This window comes from Sceloporus occidentalis, unplaced genomic scaffold (assembly GCF_023333645.1).
Source record: "Sceloporus occidentalis isolate IW3139 unplaced genomic scaffold, rSceOcc1.0.p SCAF_9, whole genome shotgun sequence".
NCBI lineage: Eukaryota > Metazoa > Chordata > Lepidosauria > Squamata > Phrynosomatidae > Sceloporus > Sceloporus occidentalis.
The window spans coordinates 34,544,795-34,571,129 of NW_028316989.1; the positions used below are offsets into that span (position 1 = coordinate 34,544,795).

Sequence of the window (26,335 nt, forward strand, 5' to 3'; positions counted from 1 at the left end):
AATATTCTCATTTTGAACCCTTGTAGCTACACATCTGGAAGGCAGTCCTACTGTTGTATCTAAGTTATGTGAGTCTGTCACCAATAGGATTCTAGCCCTTATGCTTGCTGCTGTGTTTGCTGTGTTTGTTGCAAGAGTCCTCCCTAACATACCTTGAAATGACTGGATCACTGTTGGACCCATCATGATCTCTTGGCTCTGTTGTTTTTCATTGTGTTCTTAGCTGCCTTGAATTGGGAGATAGATGAGATATAAATGGTTGAAAAATAATAATAACTCAGAGCTTGGAATAATGCGTTAATAACTTGCAACACAAATTGTCCCAGAGTCAGTGTTAAAACAACTCATTACTTAATGTAACAAATAACACAATGAATTGCTTTTCTCCATTTCTAAGCTTGGGCAAAACTACTATCCAAATCACATCCTCATATTCTCAAACTGTCCTGCTTTGGCAGGGACAGTCCCAATTAATCCTCTATACTCTGTTTTTTTCAGCTATTTTTAAAATGTCCCAGTTTCTCTCTCTTCCTTCCACTTTCCCCCTTTATCCTCAACTTACTTCAGTTGCTGCAAACTGAATTCAAAGTGCAAACATTGTTTTTGCTCAGCTTAGCAGGAAGGGAGGAGAGGAGGGGATGGAGTCTTTTCCTTCTCAGTTGTCCTCAGCTGACTGCTACAGCTTTTGTCATCTTGACTGCACACCAATGTTGTTTAGACACGCACGTTCAGTTTTCATCTGTGAAATGTTGGAGAGTATGCATCCTACAGCAGATAGGGAAATCATGTAGCCCTTCAGGTGTTGTTGGACTGCAACAACAGTTCTAGCCAGCACAACCAAGAGGGAAGAATGCTGGGAGTTGCAGTCCCACATGCTCTGGAGGACCATAGGGTTTCCATCCATGCCTTACAGACCATCCCTGGAAGGTGGAAGCTCCTAGATATATGTTTTCCCTTGCTGCAGGTAAGTTTGAAAATCCTTTTTGTTGTGTTACTTTCAAAGGATAAAATGTACATTGTGTAGTTCAGAGGAAATAGAAAGTGAAGGTTTTATGATATCAATCCATTTGGCGGCAAAGGGCTATAAATGCCCAGAAGCACATGAGTATGCAGGAGAACACTTGCCTGCAGCAACCTGACATATGACAAGAGTGATGGTGCACCAAGGAGCATTCCCTCCAGTCCCTCTGGTTCTCCAGTCTGGTTGTCTTGGCACTGTCCAGGCTTGTCGGTTCCTTGCAGATTCTAAATGTTGTGGGATTTGATTATTTTTAAAGTTTTATTTCATTTTACTGTATTTTGCAGCTTAACTCCGTGCTCCATGGAGTGGCTGGAGATCTCTGCAGAGGCAGGGGCTGAAAGTATCATCCAGAGCTTGGGAAAGATTTTGCTTTGCTTTGTTTTTGCTTTTTGAACAATAGCCATCCTAGCTGGATGAGGAGTTGCCATCCAAAAAAGAAAAGTAACTTTTCCAAGCTCTGGATACATCTACTTGTAAAGGAGATCCTCCATGGAGTTCAGGGCTGTTTCCCATCAATTAACTGCCTGAGATGAGGGACAGGTTACCCCCATTACCCTCATCAGGGGTGCATCCGCACTGCAGAAATAATCTGGTTTGGCACCACTTCAACTGCCATGGCTCGGTGCTATGGAATTCTGGCTAAATGTCTCACAAAACTATAATTCCTGGAATCCCATAGCTTTGAGCTGTGGTAGTTAAAGTGGTGCCAAACTGGATTATTTCTGCACTGCGGATGCAGTTGAATCTTCAAAACTCACGCTAGGTCAGTGTCTTCCATTGTCCCTCACATGGCACACACAGTTCTGTCATCTAACATCTCAGCACCAGTCTTTGCATCTGCTACCCTAAATGGCCATCTCACTTTGCCTTACAGTTAGTGCAGCCCTAATATTTCCTATATACAGTGGATCCTTGGTATCCACTGGGGGTTGGTTCCAGGACCATTTGTGGATACCAAAATCCATGGATACTCAAGTCCCATTAAGTGCAGTGTAAGAAAAATTGTGTCCCTTATCTAAAATGGCAAAATCAAGGTTTGCTTTTTGGAATTTATATATATTTATTTATTATTTTCAAGCCAGGGATTGTTGAATCCATGGGTAAAGAACCTGTGGATGCAAAGGACCAGCTGTATTGGCTTTTGTCAAGCAGTGGCATCAGTAGGGTGGTGCAGGAGGTCACACCCAATTGGGCCTTTCTTTCCTTTTGCTGCAGGAGGGTGAAGGGTTCCCTTCCTGGCTGCTGCATGACTGGGTTTTCTCCCTGGGTAGGAAGACTGGTGATGGAACAGCAGGAGGAATGAACATGTGCCCACCTTAGCTGAAATCGTCATGTGTCGACTCATATCTCTGCAACTTTTCAGTGAAGTTTCTAAAGAGACTAATGGTTCTTCTTGGATCACAAGAAGATTTTATGTCTCAATACTGGTTTGCTTGAACAATGAGGACTGGCTGAGCTCCAGTGTGGTTTGAGGTTCTAGGCTAGCTTTTTGGGTTGGATTCCTTGTTCATTCTCCAGTCTTGCCTTCTGGTTGATCTTCCGATCCATGCTGCCTTTCATTTTGGATTTTTGGCTTCTCTTTCACTTGTACTTGGAGATGTGAAGGGTCAAAGCTGAGACTTTTTACTCTGCAAACAATATGCTGTGCTAACCTATGGCCCTTTCCTTATATCGTCCAAGCCTAAGCACTCAGATGACGTAAATCGATAATTATCCCAAGGTGCAGTATTCTTGCAGTAGGGTGGCCCTATGTCTCATTTGGCAGAGTTCTCTGTTTGAAAGGCTGTCAGAGGAAAGGTCCTTTAACTGATGTCTGTATAAAAAATAAAGAAGACTCAGTGGTTAATGCCCAGAACAGACAGAGAGGCGGGTACACTGGGTCATAGTCTTCCATACTATGATGAGGTGTATTTCTGTTTAAATTATAGCAATTATTTCTGCCTGTGTACCTGTAACCATTAACGGATGCCCATTTTATGCAAATCCATGCCCTCTTTTGACCTCCTCTTTTTGCTGATGCATGCCCTCTTTTTTGGCAGTGGGTGATTGGCACTCCAACCTGTTCACTTCTCAATATGAAGGGCAGATTTTGAGCCCCCTCTCTTGGGACTGAGTACAGTGGCACCAAGCCAAAACAAAGGCATCACCTCTCCTCCATAAAAGCAGCAGTACAGATGTGTCATACTGCTGCAGGAACAATCTGTTCATTAAAATTGGGATCTATTTTTGAAGTGCCACCAGCTTTCTGAATTTCCAACCTGGACGCTGCAAACACAACAGATGGGAGACCAGCATATGGAAATCCTCACCAACTTTTTTCAGAGCTTGGAAATGAGCAACTAGTTATGAGTAACTAATCACATGTCATTAGGAGTAACTAGTCACATGTAATTCTCCAATAATGAAGATATGACCACCTTACAATAATTTGCACCAAGTACCTGTAATCTAGATTTCAACAGTGGTTTGATTTCCAAGTACATTTCAACTCAGCACCTTTCTTGTTTTGCTTTTTGAAAATAGAACATTTGTTCTTCTTGAACTTCTCTTTTCTTGGGATGCAGTGGTAGTGACAGAAAAAAATCCCCCTAGTTACCAAGGCAATGGTAGGGGTAGGAAACATACATGAATGCCCCAAAATTGTCTTTGTGGGCTCTGGACAACCCCCAGATCTCCCTTCCCTGATGTCTCTGACCCCAAACAATGCAAATGAAAAGGAGAATTGCTACTCCTGGATTTCTTCAGTATAGGTTTCCCTTCTAGGGATGGAAAGAATGTATTAAAATGTTTTTTTAAATGTCAAAAAACATTTATTTTATTTTATTTTAGTGTTGAGAATATAATTTCCTGTGCAGAAAAAGCTGTTTCCAGCTCAGAAAATGTTGTAGATGAGGACTTACTGTATGCAAAATTTACATGTGGATGATTTTGTGTAGAACACAGCATTTTCTCTGCAGAAAACAGCTTTTTCCAGATATTTCTGGATACGCTGACCTTTGGGCAGAACATTTGTGTGTGAGTTTTGCAAACAGTGAGCCCCAGATTGTGAATAGGTTTTGAAAACTGCGTGGTTTTTGGAAAACTTTCTCATGTAAGAAAAAAGATTGCTAATATTGCTCATTGATTCCTTCAAGAAGAAACCAATAAATAATCCCTATTTAAAACAAGATGCATGAACCACTTGCCCTTGTTTTGACCCCAGACCTTCCCAAAGGGGAGCTAGAACTGGTCATCTGGTCACTGCTACTTTTTCTTTGAGGAGTTTGTCTAGCTCACTAGAGATCCTGGGTCAGAAAAATGACTCCCAGGTCCCTGGCATTGTTTAGGCCCCACTGTTGTGCCAATGGTGTCCGTAGCTGTGCCAATGGTGTCTGGAGTTGACTCTGCTCCAGTCCTTTTGGGCACTTGGATAGAAACCACAAAGGGCCCCAGAGGTGGAAACCAAACTCTCCTGTGGCATTTCAATGGCAATAGGGACCAAACCTGGATTTCTCCCCGGAATGCCCACTGGAGTTTGCTAACAAAGTTAACCTAGACAGATTGGCACCAAGTAAGAGCTGTCTCTTTAGTTGTTGTTGTGTGTACCTTTTGTTGGGGTTCTCCATTCAATGAATTGGAGCCATTGTGCGTGCCGGAAAAGGCCGCTCACATGGTAAATTAATACCCAGGCTTTGTCTATCCACTGTCCTGCTTGAATGGCACATACCACCTCTGAGGTCCCAAAGCCCAGATTGACCCGAATGATGGTGTGAGATGACATTATGGTGCAGCTGGGAAAACATCTCTGTAACTTTCCACTGGTGCTGGTGACAGATAATATCTATCGAGGAGAGGAGAAAGGAGGATTACCCTTTTCCATCCTGCTCTGCCTTGTGTCTGTCAGACAAGCTTACCTGGTGATTCAGACATATTTCAAACAATGTCAGGGGCTGCTGTGAGAAGACGGTACCCCCTAGACTTGAGGAGGACCTAGGGCTAGAGGTCAACTTCTGCAATAGGTGATATGTTGGAATTGGGATTGTTAGACTAATGTGCCATCTTCATGGTAAGAAGCTAACAGAAGCAGAGGAAATAGCCTTTTGGGAGGTGTCCAGATAACTAGCATGGTGTAATGGTTTAAGCGTAGGACTATGACTCTGGAGACCAGGGTTCAAATCCTGGCTCAGCCATTGAAACCTGGTAGGTGACCCTGGGCAAGTTACACCCTCTCAGCTTCCTATGATGGCAGTGGCAAACCCCTCTGAAGAAATAGTTTTTTGTGGGTTTTTTGGGCAATGTGGCCATGCTCTAGAACAGTTTATTCCTGATGTTTGGCTGGCATCTTCAGAGAAAGAAAAAACTTGCTCTGAAGAAACTTGCCAAGAAACACCATGATAGGTTCCCATAAGTCAGAAACAACTTGAAAGTACACAACAACAGCAAAAACTATGTGTTTGTTAAGTATTGTGTTGTCTCCTTGGAGTGGTGGAGCTTTCCAGGATCTCGGTCTTTCTCAGTACCTGTCACCAGACACTTTTCGCTGGAGGATTGTACGTTGAGCCTTCTGCTTTTAAAGCATGTCCTCTGCTCTAGAGCTTTGAACCATTCCCTTTGGAGACTACGGTTCCCAGAATCCCTCAAGCATGCTAGATTGGGGGATTCTGAGAATCATCATTCAAAAAGAGGAACATTTCAATGCTCTGTTATAGCAGGGAGCAGTGGCCACTCTCTACTGTGAGTGACTTCAAGATCCACTCCATGGCACATAAGGTAGACATGATAGATTCTACGTAAAACCTGGAAACATGTTGCTGAATATGTGGGGGGTTATGCCTTTATTATATAATAATAATATTTTGGAAAGGTCTAGAAAGGTCATGACCTACTGATGCATCTCTGGATAATATGCAGGGGGTCACCAAGTCTCATTTGTTTAACCCTAGTGGGCTTTAGATCTAAAACAGATTGCTACAATCCCTGATCCATAGCAATTCATATGTGTATTTACATTTGCATATTGGAAGTGTGGACAATAGTTTGAGTCCTGGATTACAACTCTTGAGACCCAGGTTCAAATTCCTGTTCAGCCGTGGAGACCCACTGGGTAACCTTAGAAAAGTTGCATTCTCTCAGCCTCAGAGGATGTACAATGGTGAACTGCTTCTGAACAAATCTTGCCAAGAAAAGCTCTGTGATTTTCTTTCTTGTGAGTTCTGTTTTGTTTTGGTTTCAAATCAAAACCCAAGCTGTGCTGATTTACAGGTAACAGGTGTCGATTTAGTAGTAATGACTATAATTATGTTAAATTAATGACATTAAATATAATTTAAATAGAAAATCATCTCACCATTACAGTGGCTAGATCTCAAGGCCTAGCCCAGAGTCACCAGTTTTCATGCGTCATCTCCAGGCAGGAGAAATGGGTGAAAATGCACCTTTCTTGATGTCTTTGTTCCAGGCAGGAAGAAAACCCTGTATACAGATCTCTAGTTCAGCTAGGAGACCACCAGTTTGCTATCGTTTGCAAACTTAATTTATTTGTTGCTGGAACTTGTGAAGACTCACAATTGACCTATTCATTTATGTAGCTTCCTCCTTCTTGACTCCAGGGCTCACCCTCAAATCTCTTCTTCATCCATCTTGTAGCTAGAACCAAGTAAAAGGGATTAAATGTTCCTTCTCCCATCTCTCTAAGTAAGTGAGAAGGAATAATCCCCTCATTTCACCTTCATCGGGGAACAGTCCCTTTAGTTAAGATTTCTGTCTTAAGTTTCAAACAGGAAAATACATTGTGCATGTGTGCTTGCAGGCATGCATATGAATGACAAGCTGTGAGCAACTGTGGTTGCTCCCAGTAGCTTCACTATGGTTGGTGTTACCCAGTGAAGTAACTCATGGTGTCACCCACTGACCCCCATTGACCTCCTCTCATACCACACCATACAGAATCCTTAGTAATGTTTTATTTGTACTAATGTTACTAATAAATCATAATTCCCATATATCACTGAATGCAATGGCAACAGTCATAACATAAACAACTAGCAAAATTAAAATTATACCTATAATAACAATATTGTATGCATAGCCTAAATGTATTTACAGGTACACCTAATTGTATTTACTTGTACAGTCACCCCTCCTAACTCACGGATCTGAGATCTGCGACCTCGACTATATGTGGAGGGGCTACCTCTGCTATTTGTAATGGTGCACGCATGTGCGCGCCCAGACCACACCCCATTCAAGCCTATGAGGCTTGAATACGCACAAGCCTCCGTTTTCACGCATGTGTGTGTTGGAATGGCTCCCCCGCGAAAACAGAGAGCCAACTGTACATAGTTCCATGTGGTTAAAGTGAAAATTTGATAAGATGTGATGTTATTTAAAGAAAATTTAAAATTCAAATTTAAATAATTTTGTAAAAAATTTAAACCTCTCTTTTCTCCTCCTCCTGAGCCTTGTTCCACTCATATAATCTGAGCTCCAGCATTTTAAAGGGATGCAAGCAAATGCTGCAGCCTGTTTCTACCAAAAGGCAGATATTTGTGGAGCAGTAGTGTCACCCCTCTTTTGGGTGTCACCTGGTGTGTTGTGAACCCCCTGCACCCCTTAATGACTCTCCTGGTTGGTCCCTTATGCATAACACTGAATGTCATCACCAGGGGCCATCCCTAGGTCTCAGGTTTTGTGCCAGAAACCTCAAGGCATGGGATCATCTTGAACTGGTGATGCTACTCACTAGCGAGAAGAAGACTATGTGGCCATGAGTGACTTCTAGGCCTCCTGTTCCAAGTGCTGTCCAGGGCTTCATTGCAGAAGGATGATTTCAGCTCTCCCAGCCCCTTCATGGCTCCTAGTTTCTTGTGATCCTTTATGCCATCACCTCTCCTGACTTCTTAACTTATCATAAACCAGACGTGGATAAAACAGCCTTTCAAGTAGCAGACATCTTCACTTAAGGGACTGTAAAGTAGGACACATGGCCAGCCTCATGCCATCTCAGACTTCAGGAGAGAAGATTTATTAATCATTGCTTTTTATTGGATTATTTGGTGTGGAATATAAAATGATAACTAGCCTAGCTGTAAGGCCAGTGCGATCAACATCCTCCAGCACCACCACCCTTTGCCATACTTCAGTCTTTCTCAGCATACAATCAAAAGTCTGGCTAATGTATATGAAGACTAAACAGTTACATATCCTGGTAGAATTCCAAGACATAGCCATGCTAGTCTGGAAAATCAGGATTCAAAGGGCTTTTGTAGCACCTTTGAACCTAACTGAAAAAAAGAAGCTGGTAGCATGAGCTTTTGTAGACTTGAGCTTATTTCCTCAGATGTCCTGTTAGTGACGTACACAGAAATGAGCCAGTCTTCATCGTTGTTGTTGTTGTTGTGTGTTCAAGTCATTTCCAACTTATGGCAACCCTAAGGCAAACATATCATGGGGTTTTCTTGACCAGATTTCTTCAGAAGTGGTTTTCCATTGCCTTCCTCTGGAACTAAGAGAGAGTGTGACTTGCCGAAGGTTACCCAGGAGTGATGGTTTGAACCCTGGCTTCCTAGAATCCTAGCCCAATACTTAAACCACTTCACCACAGTCCACCTTCAGTCTGTGTAGTATGTCTTTTTGTTGTTGTGGAGGTTGGTAATCTTTTCCACCCTTTGCAACATCCGAACTCCTCCACTTTGATCTAGTGTTGCTCTGTAGCAGCTCCAAGGAATGGCTATTCCATTACTGGTGGAGATCAGAGGAGATCAGAAAAACATCTATGTTCCCAGATGAATTCAACTTCAGGTGAGACTTCTGGATGACCTCAGTGGATCTCAGGAGCAGATGTCCTTCAATCGTCCAGATACAAGGACATAGATGTATTTATGATCCTGACTGCTCTCTTCCAACAATAGAAGGATTGTGGGAGGGGTGAATCCTGAACAAAACTGTGGCCATAATGCCCATCTGTGTGTGTTTTGTTTGTGTGAGTACACCAAGATGTGAAGTGATGGTTATAGATTTCATTTAATTGCATGGAGAATGCAGGATGCTGCAGACGGTGCCCTTTACTGAATGAGAATGTGCCTGTTTTTCATGAGTTGTTTAAATTATAAGCAATGGAGGACTGCTGGAAGACAGAAGGGGATTGCAGTAGCTTGAAATAGACTGTACTATAAGCACCCAAGAGATTGTGCAACTAAATAAAATATCATCCAATAGATTCAGGAAACATGTTGATGTTGCATGACATTGCATTGTTTGGGTGCGAGAGGGAAATACTATGCAATAGATTTCAGAAAGATGATGAGGCTGCATGTTATTGGAGTGTTTATTTGTGGAGTGTGTGTGTGTGTGTGTGTGTGTGTACATATGTTTACATGAGCATATTTATATGTACATATACTGTGTGGAAAAGCCTGTCTTTTAAAAAGTATGCCTGATGCTCCTCACACCAAATACAGATGCCTGCACAAAGATAGAATTTCCAGCAAAACTGACTCAAAGTTCATACAGCAGTTGCCCTCTAGGGCAGTGTTTGTCTCAGGTCCTCCAGATGTTGTAGGACTTTAGCTCCCAGAATCCTTAATCATTGGCCATGCTGGCTGGGGCTTCTGGGAGTTAAAATCCAAAATAGCTGGAGGATGAAACATAGTGAACCACTGTTCTTGGGCACCTCTACTCTCAGTGGGGCCTCTTGGCTTTACCTTGCTGTGGTTACAGCATGCTATACAGTGGGTTCTAACTATCCTTTTAAATTTCACACTCTAGAGCAACTCTGAGGTCGTTTATCACCTGGAATATTATGTCTAGTTCTGGGCATCTCAATTCAAGAAGGATGTTGACAAGCTGGAGCATTATCTGAGGAGGGCAACCAAAATGATAAAATCTGGAAGCCATGCCCTGTGAGGAGTGGCTTAGGGAGCTGGGTACGTTTAGCCTGGAGAAGAGAAGGTTATGGGGTGACATGATATCTCTGTTTAAATATTTGAAAGGCTGTCATATGGAAGAAGGCACAAGCTTGTTTTCTGCTGCTCTAGAGATTATGACATGAAACAATGGATTCAAGGGATAGGAAAAGATATTCCACCTAAACATTAGGAAGAACTTCCTGATGGTAAGAACTGTTTGACAATGGAAAATGCTGCTTCAGAGAGTGGTGGAGTCTCCTCCTTCAGAGGCTTTTAAACAGAAGCTGGATGGCCATCTGTCGGCCATGCTTTGATTGTGTATTCCTGCATGGTTGGACTGTGGTCGCTTCCAACTCCACAATTGTATGATTTCATCAAATCATACAGTTTAAAGTCTAGGTCTCTACCAGTGTACCACTAGTACCTGGCTGCTTCTCCTGGTATATAGCAACACTCAGTAGGAGTGAGCGGCTCCATCTCTGATCACCAGCAAGGTTGCATCCAGGCTTGTTCTAGCCCTCTGAAGCACACAGGGAAGAAACAGAAGCCTCTGCTCCAATATACAAGTTCTCCTTCCCTTCTTGTTCAAGAGATAGCAGAATGGGCCTGTGTATACTGCAGCAGCCACTCAGTAGTTGGGGAGACAGAGCTGCACATGGCAGCCCCCTAGATGGTGGTGTGCACCGTGATGGGGGCTTTGCAGAAGGAGGTACTGGATATCTACTTCCACAAGGCATAGAGGATTATGCAAGCATTACCCCTAGTTTGCCACCAACAAGATGTTGGCTTTTGTGTCCTAGGGAATTGTATTGTGAGAAATAAAAAACATGACTAGAGCTAGCTACCTGGAGTAGTGTAGGAATAAGCCAGGGCAGTCCTCTGCAGTGACCTCTGCCATGATACTGCTACCTTTGGATTCTAGATATTAGCACTGGCCACCATTTCTAGTGTCCTATTTATAACATGGAATTGGTGACTTAGTCACAGGCTGGTATATGGGATGGGGAGCACCGACCGTACAAAATCGCACAAGCTTCTGTGTGGTAAAGGTCTATCTTGCGAAGATCTCCCAGGCTTTGTTCATCTTGTGTCTTGTAACTCATGTCTGTCTGTCTCTTTAGAATGACTCCTGGGGAAAGCAGTATTCCTATGCGCTGTTCAAGGCCATGAGCCACATGCTGTGTATCGGCTACGGGCAGCAAGCCCCCAAGGGCATGTCCGATGTATGGCTCACTATGTTGAGCATGATCGTCGGTGCCACCTGCTATGCCATGTTCATCGGCCATGCCACAGCCCTCATCCAGTCTCTGGACTCCTCACGCCGACAGTACCAGGAGAAGGTAAGTGATCTGCTTTCAGGATAGTGATGGGATCCTACAGTCAGCCTGTCAGTTTACATGTGGCCCCCTCTAATGTTATTGAATCCCAAGACTAGTCTGTGGGTTGTATTTGTTTATAAACAACACACTCAGAGCAAGCACCCTATGTCAAAGGAGAGGAAAAATCACTTTTGAAGAAAACATACCACCTTTCCCACCTCTGGAACAAATTCAGCAGAAATAACAATGAATTTATTGTCGCCAGTGAGTTCAAAATATGTTCCCATCTGCCAGAAGTGGCCCAATATTAGAGACATTTAGCCATATGTTGACTCTGTAGTTGTTCTGTGCCTTCATGTTGCTTCTGACTTATGGGAACCCTAAGAATCAGGGGGCTGCTGTGATAAAAATATTTATTTTAAGGGGATTTGCTATTGCCATCCTCTGAGGGTGAGAAAGTGTGAATTCCCCAAGATCACCAAAGTGGTGCCAATGGTTTCTTCTTAGACTTTGGTTCAAACAATTGAGATGGTGTCAGACCATTGAAGAAGCAGACGTATTCTTTCTTTCAAACGGCTTTTGAAAGAGAATATGGAGCTTTTAATATATTACTGATGTAGTCTCTCTTGAAGTAGTGGCACATCAGCAGTTTGGTGATGAGGGCCCAATATTTGCCATGAAAAGGATCAATTAGACAAGGTGTATTAAGCCCACTGGTGGAGAGTAAGTACTTCCACCAATATGCAGTGGGAGGGAAGTTACTTCACTTCCCTGCTTATCTCTAACGTGCAAATTGCTGTTCTGACCCACAGCCACTGATCCCTGGTTCCCTCTGGGATGTAATTGGATATATTCTATGCACCCAGGGCAGAACAAGCAGCATCTACCCCCCAGTGTAAGACTCCTGTTTCTTTCTTGGATGCTGAAGGGCTGTTGCAAAGCTAGGGCAAAGGCACTGTGGAAGGAGGTGCAAAATCCCCCTAGTACTTATGTTTGCAAAATTGGGGTTTACACCAGCAAATGCAGCCAGCAGGATACTAACCATTATGTAATGTTTTCCAAAAAACCAACCACGTTTTTACTGTTCTTTGGAAAATGCGCTGTTTCTTAAAACACATTCTTCTAGCAGACAAACAACTCAAGGGTCCAATGCTGGTCCCAATGCTGCTCCAATGAGGCCATTTCAAACTAATTAACTCAGATCCCAGCAGATTTCAGACTTTGGAATATATTTTTGGAAGTCCTTTGGAGGCTAAAGACCAGAGCGACTGAATGCAAAATTATTTTCTGAGTCTAAGCAGCCAATATATTTTCTGACTCTCACATGCATAACAGTTGAACTGTGCAATACAATCTAGAATAGGCAAAAGTGGATTTATATTTTTGGTTCCAAGGAAGCTTATAGGCATCATGGCAAAGATCCATTGGTATCCAACACAAGTAAAATTGGGACTTTTGCCCCTTCTGACTGCAGCATGCAAATTTGTACAGGAAGGTGAAGCCAATTAAACAGTGATGGGAATGTGTGAAAATCTGCAGCAGTTTGCATAATACACTTACATCTAGACTAGCCCTTACTTGACTGAGTTGGCAGAACTTGAAAAAGTTACTTTTGGGGATCACATCTCCCAGCTAGCGTGGCTGGGTGTCATTGTTTAATCCCCCCCCCCCCCAAATTCTGTAGATTGTTAGAGGTGGATGATGGAGGGGGGCTGGACTTTACCTAAAGGCAAATACAGTGGGCCCTTCATATTCACTGTAGATTAGGGCCACAGGACTTCTGTAAAAGTGGGGAAACCACAAATAACAAAATCACAATTTTTTAACCTAAGAGGTGAGCTCTCTAGGAATCTCTAGGTCCTCCAGTGCAATTCTGTGGTCACCATCTGCCAAAGGTTGACTGTAGAACCATGCTGGAAGACCTACAAAAGCCTAGAGAAATGTTTTCTCTAGAAACATCTAGGTCCTCCAGTGCGATTCTATGAGATGCGCTAGAGTGCCTAGAAATTCCTAGGGAGCACATATTAATCAAATCTGCAAATAACAAAATCTCTAAAAGTCAAAGCTGCAAATGTGGAGGACCGAATGTTTATAAAAATAGGAGTGTGATGCTTAACCAGCTCTGTAGGGCTCCAAGCCTGTGATGTGTGGGGCGTAAACATAACCCTTCAATAGGGCCACATTAGATCCATCTCTGGATGCGCTGCCGAGAAATGAATTTTCTACACGAGGATAGGCAGCCAAATAAGAGGGAAAGCATTTCATTTTCTCTTGGAAGACAATGAGGAGAAATAATGCCTAAGCACTAATATTTACTTCCAGTCTTTCTGGAGCTTGAAAAGCAGCTGGTTGGAATGAGGACACTTGGTGATTTGCAGCTCTGCCATTCCATTAAGTCTGCAGGGAATATGTGTCCAATCCAACCAAAGATATTTTAAGCAGAGCTGTGCTACTTTCAACAAGTCTCTGGCTGAGTGAGCCAATCAGGATGTAAGAATGCTGATAGCAAGAAAAGAAAGGGGGGCATTAAGATGCCAGCTTATGGCCCTCCCTGGACGATACCATGGCAGAGCTCTCCTGACCCTTTGCTTCTGTTGGCAGAGCTACGGCTTGCTATGAACAAGCAATGGCCTTACCAAAAGAATGGCTAGAAGGGTTGATCATAGAATCTTACTGGATGACCTACAAATGCCTAGATAAAACATGCCTAGATGTTTTCTCTAGGAACTTCTAGGTTCTCCAGCAAAACTCTATGGTCAACCTCTGGCAGAGTAGGGCTGGAGAACCTAGAGGTTCCTAGAAAGAGCATATTAATCAAAACTACAAATAATCACATCTGCAAACGTCAAAGCCACAAATGTGGAGGGCCAACTATAGTTAGAAACATCACCTGAATGCTACATTTTGCTGGCCAGGAGTAGAAAACACACTCTTCTCCTTTCCGTGGCATTGTCACCTCAATCACAACAGACCAGCAGGCCACCTTATTAAACAGCACTTGAACCGTGCAATATTCCTCCTCCAATTTTTTATGAGGGCACACCTCTGAAACAGAAAGTAACACAGGTTAGCTACACTCCAAAAGGATTGAACTTATCCCTTGTTAACTTATCAGTGAGATGTACCTTACTTATACTTACAATACTGTAGTTGCAGTCAAAAAGGAATGCATTACAAGTAACAAGTTTGCAGGGCCTCTTTAACTTTAAGGGCTGTGTAGAATAGTGCTTTTCAACATTTACTCCTCAGGTACTTTAGACTTTAACACCCAGATGTCCCAGCCAGCATGATCAATGGTCAGGAATTCAGGGAGCTAAGGACTGGAGGGACCAAATTTTAAGAACCACTCCGGTAGAAGAGGGAATTTCAATACATGTCGCTTGTGTGAAAGGTACAGGACTCCTGTCCTGTGTTACACCTGGAGACCCTATTAGTGACTTCCAAGCTCTGGGTTCAGTTTCCCTCAGCACCTCTTGTTGGTTGGAAATGCTTGCATCACTAAATGTGCTTACACTATAGACCCCATCAAACTGAGCCAACATAACCAATGGTGAGGGCTTATGGGAGCTGTAGTTTAGCACCCTTCGGGAAGCTATACATTTCTACGCTCCAGGCAGAATATCCCAGATAATAGTTTGCCTGAGATCCTCTGTCTGTAATGGGATGGACTGAACAAGAGACTGATCTGGTTTTGTGTTTGCTGACTGCCCTTGAATCGATCCTGACCCATGGCGATCCCATGTATGAGATATCTCCAAAAACCCGTGTCCTCCACTCCTTTGCTTATGTCCTAGAAATCCGGGCTTGTGGCCTCCCTGATTGAGTCTAGTCATCTACCATGTAGTCTTCCTCTCTTTCTGCTACCTTTTACCTTTCCTAGAATTATTGTCTTTTCTAATGAGTCATGCCTTCTCATGATGTATCCAAACTATGACAGCCTCAATTTGATAATCTTGGGTCTGATCCAGATGGACGGGATAGGACGCCCTCGTCATATGCGAGAGGCGGTGCTTCTAGACGCCCTTGCCCCTCACACGTGATGAGGGCATCAAAATGGCGGCTCCCTGTACAGATGGGCAATGCCATTGTTACATGTCGGATGCATAGTGTCCGCACATCGCAGCGCCATTATGATGTTGCAAGTGCGCCATTGGAGCACTGCGACGTCATACTGGCGTTGCAAGAAGAACCGGTTTTTCGGGGATTCTTTTTGGTCCATGGGGAAGTCCCACGGTCTGGAGGCTGTGGTTTCCCACAGACCAAAACTAGGCGCTGGGAGATTGTCCTTTTTGGATGGTCTGTCCCATGCCATGGTCTCCAGGAAGAGTTTGGACTTAATCTGTTCCATAACCCTTTTGTTTGTCTTTTGGCCATCCATAGGATCCTGAGCACTCTTCTCCAGTGTTGAGTTGATTTTCCTCTTATACACCTTCTTTACTGTCCAGCTCTTGCATGTTTACATGGTGATGGGGAATGGTAATGGCTTGAGCAGTTCTTTAGGATCTTGTCTAGTTCTTTCATAGCTGCCCTTCCCATTCCTAGTTGTCTTAGACTGCAGTCTCATTTTTAATCAGTGTTTGATCCAAAGTATGGGAAATCATAACTATTTTGTTTTGCTCATTGTCTAGGGTGGATTTATGTATTTCTTCTATGCTCAGCAATAAGCCTGCCTTTGCACTTTCTTTTTTGACCTTCCTTAATAATTGTTCCAAGTCTGTGATGTTTTCCGCTAGTAGTACAATGTCATCTGCACATTTTAAGACTGTTGATGTTCCTTCCTCCTATCTTCATTCCTCCTTTTTCTGAGTCCAAGCCTGCTCTTTGTATGATATTTTCTATATACAGATTTTAAAAGCAGTGTGATAAAATGCAGCCTTGCCTGACCTCTTTGCCAGTTGGGAACCATTTGGTTTCTCCATATTCTGTTCTAACGGTAGCCTCTTGTCCTGAGTTCAGAATTCTCATCATTATTATCAATTGTAGTGGTGCTCCAATGTCTTTAAAAGGATTCCATAGCTTTTCATGATCTATGCAGTCTGGTACAATCTAGTATACGCAGTATCTTATATGTCTGGATCTTCTGAGTATTTGCTTTCAAGCCTCATTCTCTCCTCTCTGGATGCCACCATTGCTGGACTGTTCTGCTTTGCCAAGGGTGCTTTGAACACCTGTTGTCATGCAGGAGTGCAGAGTAAATATTTGGGAAGCTCTCAAGGCTCCAGAGACCCTTGCTGCTTTGGAGCGGCAAAAGCTCACAAGTCTGTGCTGTCATTCCTCATCTGAGCATCCACAGGAGTCTGCCTACCTGTTTGAGGTAGAGGCATCAAGGAGAGGAACCCCCCCCCCCCAGTTCTTAGCAGGTACAAAGTTCAATCCAGTACAGTCACATCTTGAGGAGTTGATTGTACTTTCCCTTACTTTTCAGCTCTCTGCCCCCTGAAATTCTGAGCAGAGATGAAAAACAGCTGATCCAACTTCACTGGCTGATGGTTTCTTTTCTAGCCTCCATGATAAATGGGTATATTGTTTCATCTTTGGCCCCTACTCAACTGCATAAGTGGCTGGCTGCTGATTTGGAGGAGGTGGCAATGTTTTCCAGAGTGCCAAGTAAACAGTGTGCAGTTTGATATAGGCTGGGATCCTCTTGGGGCAATCTGCCAATGTAACTCTGGCTTTTTGTTAACTGCCTTCGAGTCAACCTCGAACCATGAGACATCTCCAAGACCCCTTATCCTCCGCTGCTTAGGTCCTAAAAATTCAGATCCTCCCTGATATATATATATATATATATATATATATATATATATAACTTTTTTCCTAATAAAATACATTTTGCTACTATACATAATGTTAAACTCCTATTTAAATTTACATGTTTACATTGTTGTTCCTTCCTTTTATCTCTATCAATTCCATACTTATCACATTAGCATATTGTCACTTTCTAATATCATTACATTTTTTATTATTCTTCACATGTATGTTTCTTATATATCAAATAACATTTCATTCTTCTTTTCAGCCTTAGTAAAACCTTTCCTGATTCATTTTATTCTGCACGTTATTATCTGCTACTAAGTGAATTGATCTCTTTGATTAAGAAATTAATTAAAAATAATACTAGTATCTGTTCCTTTCACTTCATTCAGATAATTTAACCATGGTTTCCACTCTTGCTCACATTTTTTTATCGATCTCTTTTTTATATAGCAAGTCAGTCTATCTATTTCCATATAATCATACACTTTTAAAATCCACATGTCTATATCTGGGGTTTCTTCTGTTTTCCACATTGAGGCCAACAATAGTCTAGCAGCACATAGAATATAGAATATTAATTTTCCATATTTTCTTTCTAGGTCTTCATCCTCAATTATATTTAAATGTGACCTCCCTGATTGATAGAGTCTTATATATCTAACCTCCAGTTTTCCTCTCTTTCTACTTTCCTAGCATTATTGTCTTTTCCAGTAAGTCATGCCTTTGCATGATGTGGCCAAAGTACAACAGCCTCAGTTTGATCATCTTGTCTTTCCAGGAGATTTCAGGCCTTGGGCAAATCATACTCTCTCAGTCTCAGGAGAAGGCAATGGCAAACCTCCTCTGAACAAATCTTGCCAAGAATTAGGGTTGCCATGAATTGGAAATGATTTGAAGGCATGCAACATGGAATGTGTTGGCATGTGTGCAAGAGAAGGGGGTTTCTGGGAGAGGTTGAGGGAAGGTGGAGACAAACTGGGGGGTTGGGATTAGAAAGAAAGACATGGGGATGCCCCCCCCTTACTTTTGATTTTGGCCCTATCCATCGCCAGCATGCAGCCCTCAATAGATTATGTCTGTCTGGGAGCATAGCTGTTTGGAGAGCATCGTTGCAGATTTCCCACTATTTGATTCAGGTAGGATGGTGGTGAACAGCTGAAATCCAGCCATTACTATTAGCATTCATGAATATTTCCAGCCCTCTCTTCTGTCAGCAGCTGGAGACAAATGGCTGTGAAATTCCAGGAACCCCAACCGGCATCCACTTAGCCTCCGTGAATACATTAAGCTCTTCTCCCTGATCTCTGCTCCTGTGAAGTGGTTAGCATGCAAGGCATTGCTAGTACAGGCCATTCTTCCAGCAGATGAGTGATGCCCCTGTTTACAGGGAACAATGCATAATGAGGATTTGAAATTGGGTGCTCCATGAGTTTGGGGTCGAGAAAGAGTGGGGGGACAAGTGGCTTTCGGAAGGGCATTGGACTGCCATTCCCATCATCCCTGACAACTAGTGATGGTGGCACAGCTGCTGGGAGTCCTAGTCAGACAAACTCCAGAGGGTCTCACTTTCCCCACACCTGCATTGCAAGGATAACTGCCACCCACAGGTTTTTTACTTATAATAATAATAATAATAATAATAATAATAATAATAATAATAATATTTATTTGTATACCGCCCTCTGGCAAACCAATCCGGGCGGTTAACAACAGTAAAATATAAAATATCACAATTAAAAACACTTTATCCCTCCCCCCCTTAAGACAGTATTAAATAGTATAACATATTAAAAATACAATATCAAGGATAAAAACAGCAATTAAAATTAAAAACCCTGATATCCCTCTGTTGATCCTCAACCATCACTAAGATGGGGCCACGGGAGGAATGAGGGAATCAGGGAACCTGGGCCGGGATGGTTAATCTGGAAAGGCCTGCCGGAAGAGATCCGTCTTGACCGCTTTTTTAAAGCTGTCTAATGATGTTATCTGACGGATCTCATCCGGCAGGTCGTTCCAGAGTTTGGGGGCGACAGCAGAGAACGCCCTCTGGGAGGTTGCCGCAAGCCTAGATTTTAGAGGCTGCAGTAAGTTCCTCCCAGAGGACCGGAGAGCGCGGGGAGGATTGTACGGGAGGAGGCGGTCTCTAAGATAGTTTGGACCCAAGCCATTTAGGGCTTTAAAGGTGATAACCAACACCTTGTACTGGGCCCGGAAGCTGATAGGCAGCCAGTGGAGGGACCTCAAAACCGGAGTAATGTGGTCCCTCCTAGATGTGCCTGACACAAGCCTGGCTGCCATGTTTTGAACCAGCTGTAATTTCCGAGTCAAGCACAGGGGTAGCCCCATGTAGAGTGCATTACAGAAGTCAAGGCGTGAGGTTACCAGTGCGTGCACAACCGTCTCGAGATCCCTTACTTCCAGAAAAGGGCGCAGCTGGCGTATCAGCCGAAGCTGATAACAGGCACTCCTGACCGTCGCATTTACCTGATTTGTCATCAGGAGCGACGAGTCAAGGAGCACCCCCAGACTGCGAACACAGTCGCTGGAGGAGAGTGTGACCCCATCCAGGACTGGAGGTTGCAACCCAATTCTTGGTTTCGGGGCCGCTACCATGAGCACCTCCGTCTTGTCTGGATTCAGTTTCAATCTGTTTTTCCTCATCCAGCCCATTACTGCCTGAAGACATTCATTGAGAGAAGAGATGCCATCGGAATTCGAGGCCGACGAACGAGATACGGAGAAATAGATTTGGGTGTCATCAGCGTACTGATAACACCCAGCACCATAACTCCGTATTATCTCACCCAGCGGCTTCATATAGATGTTAAATAACATCGGGGACAAAATAGCCCCCTGAGGAACCCCACAAGTGAGGTACCTCTTACTGGAGCTACAGTCCCCGAGTAGCACCCTCTGAGACCTGCCCGAGAGGAAGGACCGGAACCACTGCAAAGCAGTGCCCCCAATACCTAACCCCTTCAGGCGGTCCAAGAGGATGCCGTGATCTATAGTATCAAAAGCCGCTGAGAGGTCTAAGAGCACCAACAGGGTCACACTCCCCCTGTCAATGCTCAGACGCAGATCGTCGGTCAAGGCAACCATGGCAGTCTCAACCCCAAAGCCTGTCCTAAAGCCAGTTTGAAATGGGTCTAGATAATCGGCTTCATCCAAGACAGCTTGGAGCTGAAGGGCAACCGCCCTCTCAATCACCTTGCTCAAAAATGGCAGCAATGACACCGGCCTATAATTCCTCATATCCAGGGGGTCCAGGGAAGGTTTTTTCAGGAGCGGCCTAACCGCCGCTTCCTTTAAACAAGATGGAACATGTCCTTCCCTGAAGGATGCACCGATGATATCCGTGAGGAATCTCATCAATGCATCCCCCCCCTGGACGGCCAGCCATGATGGGCAAGGGTCAAGAGGGCAAGTTGTCTTCCTCACCTTACCAAGCAGCTTGTCCACGTCATCAGTACTCACAGATTGGAGCTGATCCAGTATGACTACATCGGCGGAGTCACTGGACGCCTCGCCTGTCGACTCTGTTTCAATGGTGGCATCTAAGTCGGCTCTTATCTGAGAGATTTTGTCTGCAAAGAAGTTGTTAAACGCGTCACAGCAGGCCATCGTCGGGTTAAGTAAGGGATTTGGCGCAGGGGTCACCTGCGTCATTTCCCTCACCACCTTAAACAGCTCTGCTGGACGGGACTCTGCAGACGCAATACGTGCAGAGGAGAAGGCTCTCTTCGCTGCACGTATTGCCTCCCGATAGGAACAAAGGAAGTTCCTATGGCGAGTTCTGTCGGATAAGAGTCGAGTCTTCCGCCACCTGCGCTCTAGCCGTCGTCCAAACCGCTTCATCTTCCTCAGCTCTGGTGTGAACCAGGGCCTCCGATTTGGGGCGGGATGGCAAGGGCGCTTGGGAGCGATCATGTCGATAGCCCTGGTAAGATCGGTGTTCCAGGTATTGACCAGAGCATCGACCGGATCACCGGCATTCCCAACCATTAAACCCTCTAAGGCTGTCTGGAATCCAATGGGCTCCATCAGCCTTCGAGGGCGGACCATTCTAATGGGTCCGCCACCCCCGGTGGGGCAGATATTGGCTCTAAGTTTCATCTTGACCAGGAAATGATCCGTCCATGACAATGCGGAGGTACTTACCACCTCCGCCCACGGATATTCCTGTTCCGTACTGAAGACCGCATCGAGTGTATGACCTGCACAATGTGTGGGCCCTTTGACCAATTGGGATAGGCCCATGTTTGTCATGGTCTCCATGAACTCCCGAGCCGCACCTGTTAAACTGGTCTCGAGCGGAATGTTAAAGTCCCCCAAAACTAAGAGTCTGGGGGTCTCTAACAACAGCTCAGAGACCAGCTGTGTCAGCTCGGTCAGGGAGTCTGCCAGACAACGGGGTGGCCGGTAGACTAGCAAAATCCCCAAACTATCCCTGGTCTTCAGGCTAAGGTACATACACTCGAAATGGACTGTGTTCCGGACAGGTATCCTGGCCAAGGTCAGATGGTTCTTATAGACTAGAGCCACTGGTCTTTTTGTGCCGAATATCACAGATCATTTAGATAGAGCCCTGACCATATAAATTGATGCACTTTTGTACAGAGCCTGGACAGATTATTAGTTTTGTCATATGTCCCCAGATATCCAGGCTAGAGCTGGAAGATTCTGGGTGCTGTAGTCGACCGAAAAAAGGAACGTGTCCAAGCTCTTCTGGTGCAGAATGACTGCTAGAAGAGAGAGGGAGATGGTAGTGCTAAAGCAAAATACCAAGAGTTTTTATGAATTTATTGTTGTAATGTGTCTTCAAGCTGGTCTTGACTTATGGTGACCCTAAATAACCTAAAGGCACCAGATCTTGTCCAGTCGTGGAAGCTAAGCATTAGTAGTAGTAGTAGTAGTAGTTGTAGTTGTAGTATCCCACTCTTTTCCCAGAACTGGGACTCAGAGCAGCTTCACAACATTAAAAGAACAATACAATTAAAAACATAGTAAAGAGGTGCATTAAAAAGGAATCGAATTATTATCAGGGTCAGCCCTGATTAGTACTTAGATGGGAGACCACCAAGAGACACAATCTTGCCCTTCCCAGTATGCTCAGGCAAAAGCAAACTGTTGTAACTTTTCCTAGTTTGTGTGTTCTTTCTCATCAGTAACTTTTGCCATCTTGAGCTTGCTTGGCTACATGTGTCCCAGTTGTCATCTGTGAAATGCTGGAGGGTATGCCAGAAACTCTCACCCAGCTACAAGGCATACTGGCTCGGGAACTGTAGTCCAAAAAGGAACTTTTCCAAGTTCTGCCTAAGGGTTGCATCCAGTCTTTATAGCATTTTGAAGATATAATACTAAAGTCCCAGGGCTTGCTTTGAGCCATGATAGATCATCCTCCTCTGAGCTAAGGTTCAGGCTTGGGCCACAGCCAGCATGTTAATAAGCTTCCTCAATTCTAATGAGTCTTTTTTTGGCAACTGTTTTAATTAGTCATACTGAGCACTGCACTGCCTGTGTACCCTTGGGCATGTGCAAAGTGCCTCTCTCACACAACGGCATAATTTTAACTGCCCCCCTCCCCCGCTATGCCACAGAAAAGAGATTTTTCTTAAGGTCATGACATCTGGGCATTTTTGAGACTTAGGGATTCTCTTATTTTAGAAATTCAGCACTGTGCAGAGGTCTCATTCTGGAAATAAAGTGGGACAGGATCAGGAAGAAGCCAGAGGCCAGAGCCTGGGAAGTTCCTTTTAATAAGGAATTGTTGCTATGACTTGTTATGGTTCTTAAAAAGAGTAAAACCATTACTCTTTGCAATTTTTTGCAAAAAGGACTTTGTTACATTATTTGCGGTGAGACTTGACTGTGATTACTTTGGTATCCCCCCCCCCCCAAAAAAAAAGAATTATGTAAAATGTAGGAATAGCCCTCGAAATGTGTTCAGGGGGAGAGCCCCTCAAAAGAAACTCCAAAGTACAGTCGCCCTTCCATATTTCCATATCCATGGATTTTTTTAAATCCATGGATTCAAGCATCCACTGCTTGAAAACACTATATATATATATATATATATATATATATATATATATATTTGATTACTAAAGCAAAGCCTGATTTTGCCATTTTATATAAGGGACTTCATTTTAATGTGCCATTATATTTAATGGGACTTGTATCTACAGACTTTGGTATCCATGGGGAGTCCTGCAACCAAACCCCAGCAGATACCAAGGGCCCACTGTAATGAATAAAAATCACGAATACATCAGTTGTTGTGTTACTACTTTATGTCATTGTTTCCTCATTAACCTCCATCAATATGACGTGTAAAGTTATTTCAGTATATTTAGTTTGAACGAGAGAAAATTCAGGCCAAACTTGAGAGTTCCTAATATCCCAAGGTTTGTAATGCAGAAGATGGGATGGGGAAGATTTGTTCTCTGTTGCTATAGAAGGCTAGGATAGAGTCAGTGCTTTATCCACAGCCAAAATCCACATACTGGTACTGTCGGCCCTCCATAGCTATGAATTTTTTTTATCCACAGATTCAACCATCCATAGGTTGAAAATATTCCCAAAAATTATAAATTCCAAAAGGCAAACTTGGATTCTGCCATGTTATATAAGGAACACCATTTTGCTTCACCACTGTATTTTAATGGGACTTGGCCATCCATGGATTTTGGTAGAATGATGCATAAAATATTAAGGATGAAGTGTTTGGTACAACATTGAATAAAATGTTAAGGCTAAAGTGTTTGTCTCTTTATTCCACTTACATTATTCATATCTGTAAGGGGAATAAATAGATGAACACTTTAGCCTTAACATTTTATTCATCATTCTACCAAAAGGTGGACTTTTACGTAACATTTTGGAACGCGAGGCTATTCAAAGCAGTGGTCCATCCATTGCGGCTTCATCCATTGCTGATCCATCAGCTTACCAGTCCTCGGCAGTTTTTCAGGAAAGAAAGAAACTGGTGTAGCCAGTTGTTACCTGATGATAGAGATCCTTGTCATGTTAGTAAAACTCTCACTTCCCCCATATGAGATCACTGGAGAAGCATTGATATACCGTATTGTATCATTATAATTCATGACCCTGGTTTCCTTTTCTGCGTATGGGTAGTGTTTTACGTATGCTTGCTGCTATGAAAGACTTGGTTATTGTTGTGTGCCTTCAAGTTGTTTCTGAAGTATAATGATCCTGTGGTTTTCTTGGCAATATTTGTTCAGAGTGTGTTTGCCTTTACCTTACTCTGAGGCTGAGTGTGACTTGCCCAACATCACCCAATGGATTTCCATGGCTGAGCCAGGATTCGAACCCTCATCTCCAGAGTTGTAGTTTCAACACTCAAGCCACCACACTGCCCTGACTGTATGAAGGACCAACTAGAGGGGACTAAATAATTTTCACCATTCTACTAATATTGATAGTCTCTTCTCTTTTTGCTGTTGCTTGGTTCTCATAAACTGGTAAAACCAAAGAGGTTCCTTACAGTAAGGGAAAAAATGTAAAAAAAAATTCTGTTTGTAATTATTTTTTTAAAATAAACTCATTTTTAATGTGCCAAACATGATAATGTTACGTTCAGCCAAGTTACACATATTTTATGTTCCTAAAGTAACAAAGGGACTGAACAGACAGGCCAAAATAAAGCTGCTTGGGGTCACTTTGGAGGTATGCTGTTTCAATGACACACGCATCTTAAGAGGCCAGAAGCTGCGCCAAAGCGACTCTCCAGTCCTAGGACTGGAGCGTGGCTTTGGCACGGCTTCCGGCCTCTTAAGACGCATGCAGCATTTAAACAGCATACCTCCAAAGTGACCCAAAGCAGCTTTATTTTGGCTTGTCTGTTCAGGCCCTTTGTTACTTTAGAAATATAAAATATATTATGTGTAACTGTTAGATCCTACAGTGAGCCAGAATTGCACTACTCCAGGGATGGGAAATGGAGAGCTTTCCGGAAGGCACCTCCAATTGCCATCATCCTCCACCATTAGCCATCCAGGATAAGTGATGGGACTTCCAGTCTAGCCATATATGGAACAGAACTTGGAGAAAGTACCTTTGGGTGGTCTACAACTCCCAGAGTCTCCTGTCCCCTGGAACTCTGGAAGTTCTGGTCCCAAAAGATAACTTTTCCAAGTCTGGAAGACTGAAGAGCCACAGGTTACTCATCCTTGAACTACAAGACAACTTTCAGTTTTCTGATTCTGTTGCCCCCCCCCCTCACTTCTGTGGAAGACATTTTCAAATATTCAGTTTTGTACTTAGCACTGAAATAGAGCTAATAACCATAACCCACTGTTTTGTGTTGTTTTAATTAATAACCCTTTTTAAAAAGTCATTGCATCACAGTGGAAATTCTGGCATCTTCACCAGTAACAGATTGTTATTAATGCATTTGGCATTCTTAACAAAATGAACACATTCTAGGAGTGTAAGACAAGTTTTAGAAAATCGGTTTAGTTCAGACAGAAGCCAAGTAGAAAGAAAACACAAGTGAGGTGCTATAAAGGCAAGAGAGATGTGTGAACAAAATGGGATACTAGAATCTGAAGGGTGAGAATAGCAAGCGTCTTTCAGTCTGGAAGAAATTTTCAAGGATAGGTGGGACAAAATGGGGGAGTTAAATATTCCAGAATATTTTAGATCAAATCTCTTACGGATAGTACTTAAAGGCCCTTTCATACTGCACAATTATAACACTATGGTTCTACTTTAGCTGCCATGGCAACATCCTGTGGAATCCTGGGATTTGCAGATTAGGATGGGGTATTTAGAATTCATAGCTAGAGAGCTTTAGTGCCTTACCAAACTACATGTCCCAGGACCCTGAGGGATGTTGCTGTGGCAGTTAAAAGTACAAGAATACTGCTATGCCTTCTTGTGTGCTTCAAGTCATTTCCAACGTATGGTGACCCTAAACTATCATAGGGTTATCTTGGCAAGGTTTGTTTCAGAGGTTTGACATTGCCTTCCCCTGAGGCTGAGAGAGTGACTTGCCAAAGCTCACCCAGTGGATTTCATGGCCAAGCGGGGCTTCCAGAGTTGTAGTCAAACACTCAACCCACTACACCACCTTGGTATAACTGCATAGTGTGAAAGGGCCCTAAGACTTAGGAAAGGCCTTTCAAACTTTTAGAATATGGGGGAAAAATGTATAAAAGGTTGGATAGCACCAAAGGATGGTGTCAGAGGCAGAGGATTGTGGCTATTGTGAGTACATTCTTCAAGGAAATTCTTCTTTAACCAATGTCCATTTGAGCTTTGGAACTTTGTACTGCAAGCTGGAGACTAACCCAGAGCCTGCTGCGAATCTCCGGAAGGATCAT

At 43.4% G+C, this 26,335-nt stretch overlaps 1 protein-coding gene across 1 annotated transcript in view; it reads left to right on the forward strand.

The window, feature by feature from the left end:
* Positions 1-26,335, forward strand: part of HCN4 (hyperpolarization activated cyclic nucleotide gated potassium channel 4) — a 120,472-nt gene that overhangs the window by 80,740 nt on the left and 13,397 nt on the right. Inside the window, exon 4 of the mRNA XM_089538686.1 lies at positions 11,028-11,246. Coding sequence (XP_089394812.1) covers positions 11,028-11,246 — 219 coding nt within the window. The remainder of the gene's footprint in view (positions 1-11,027; positions 11,247-26,335) is intronic.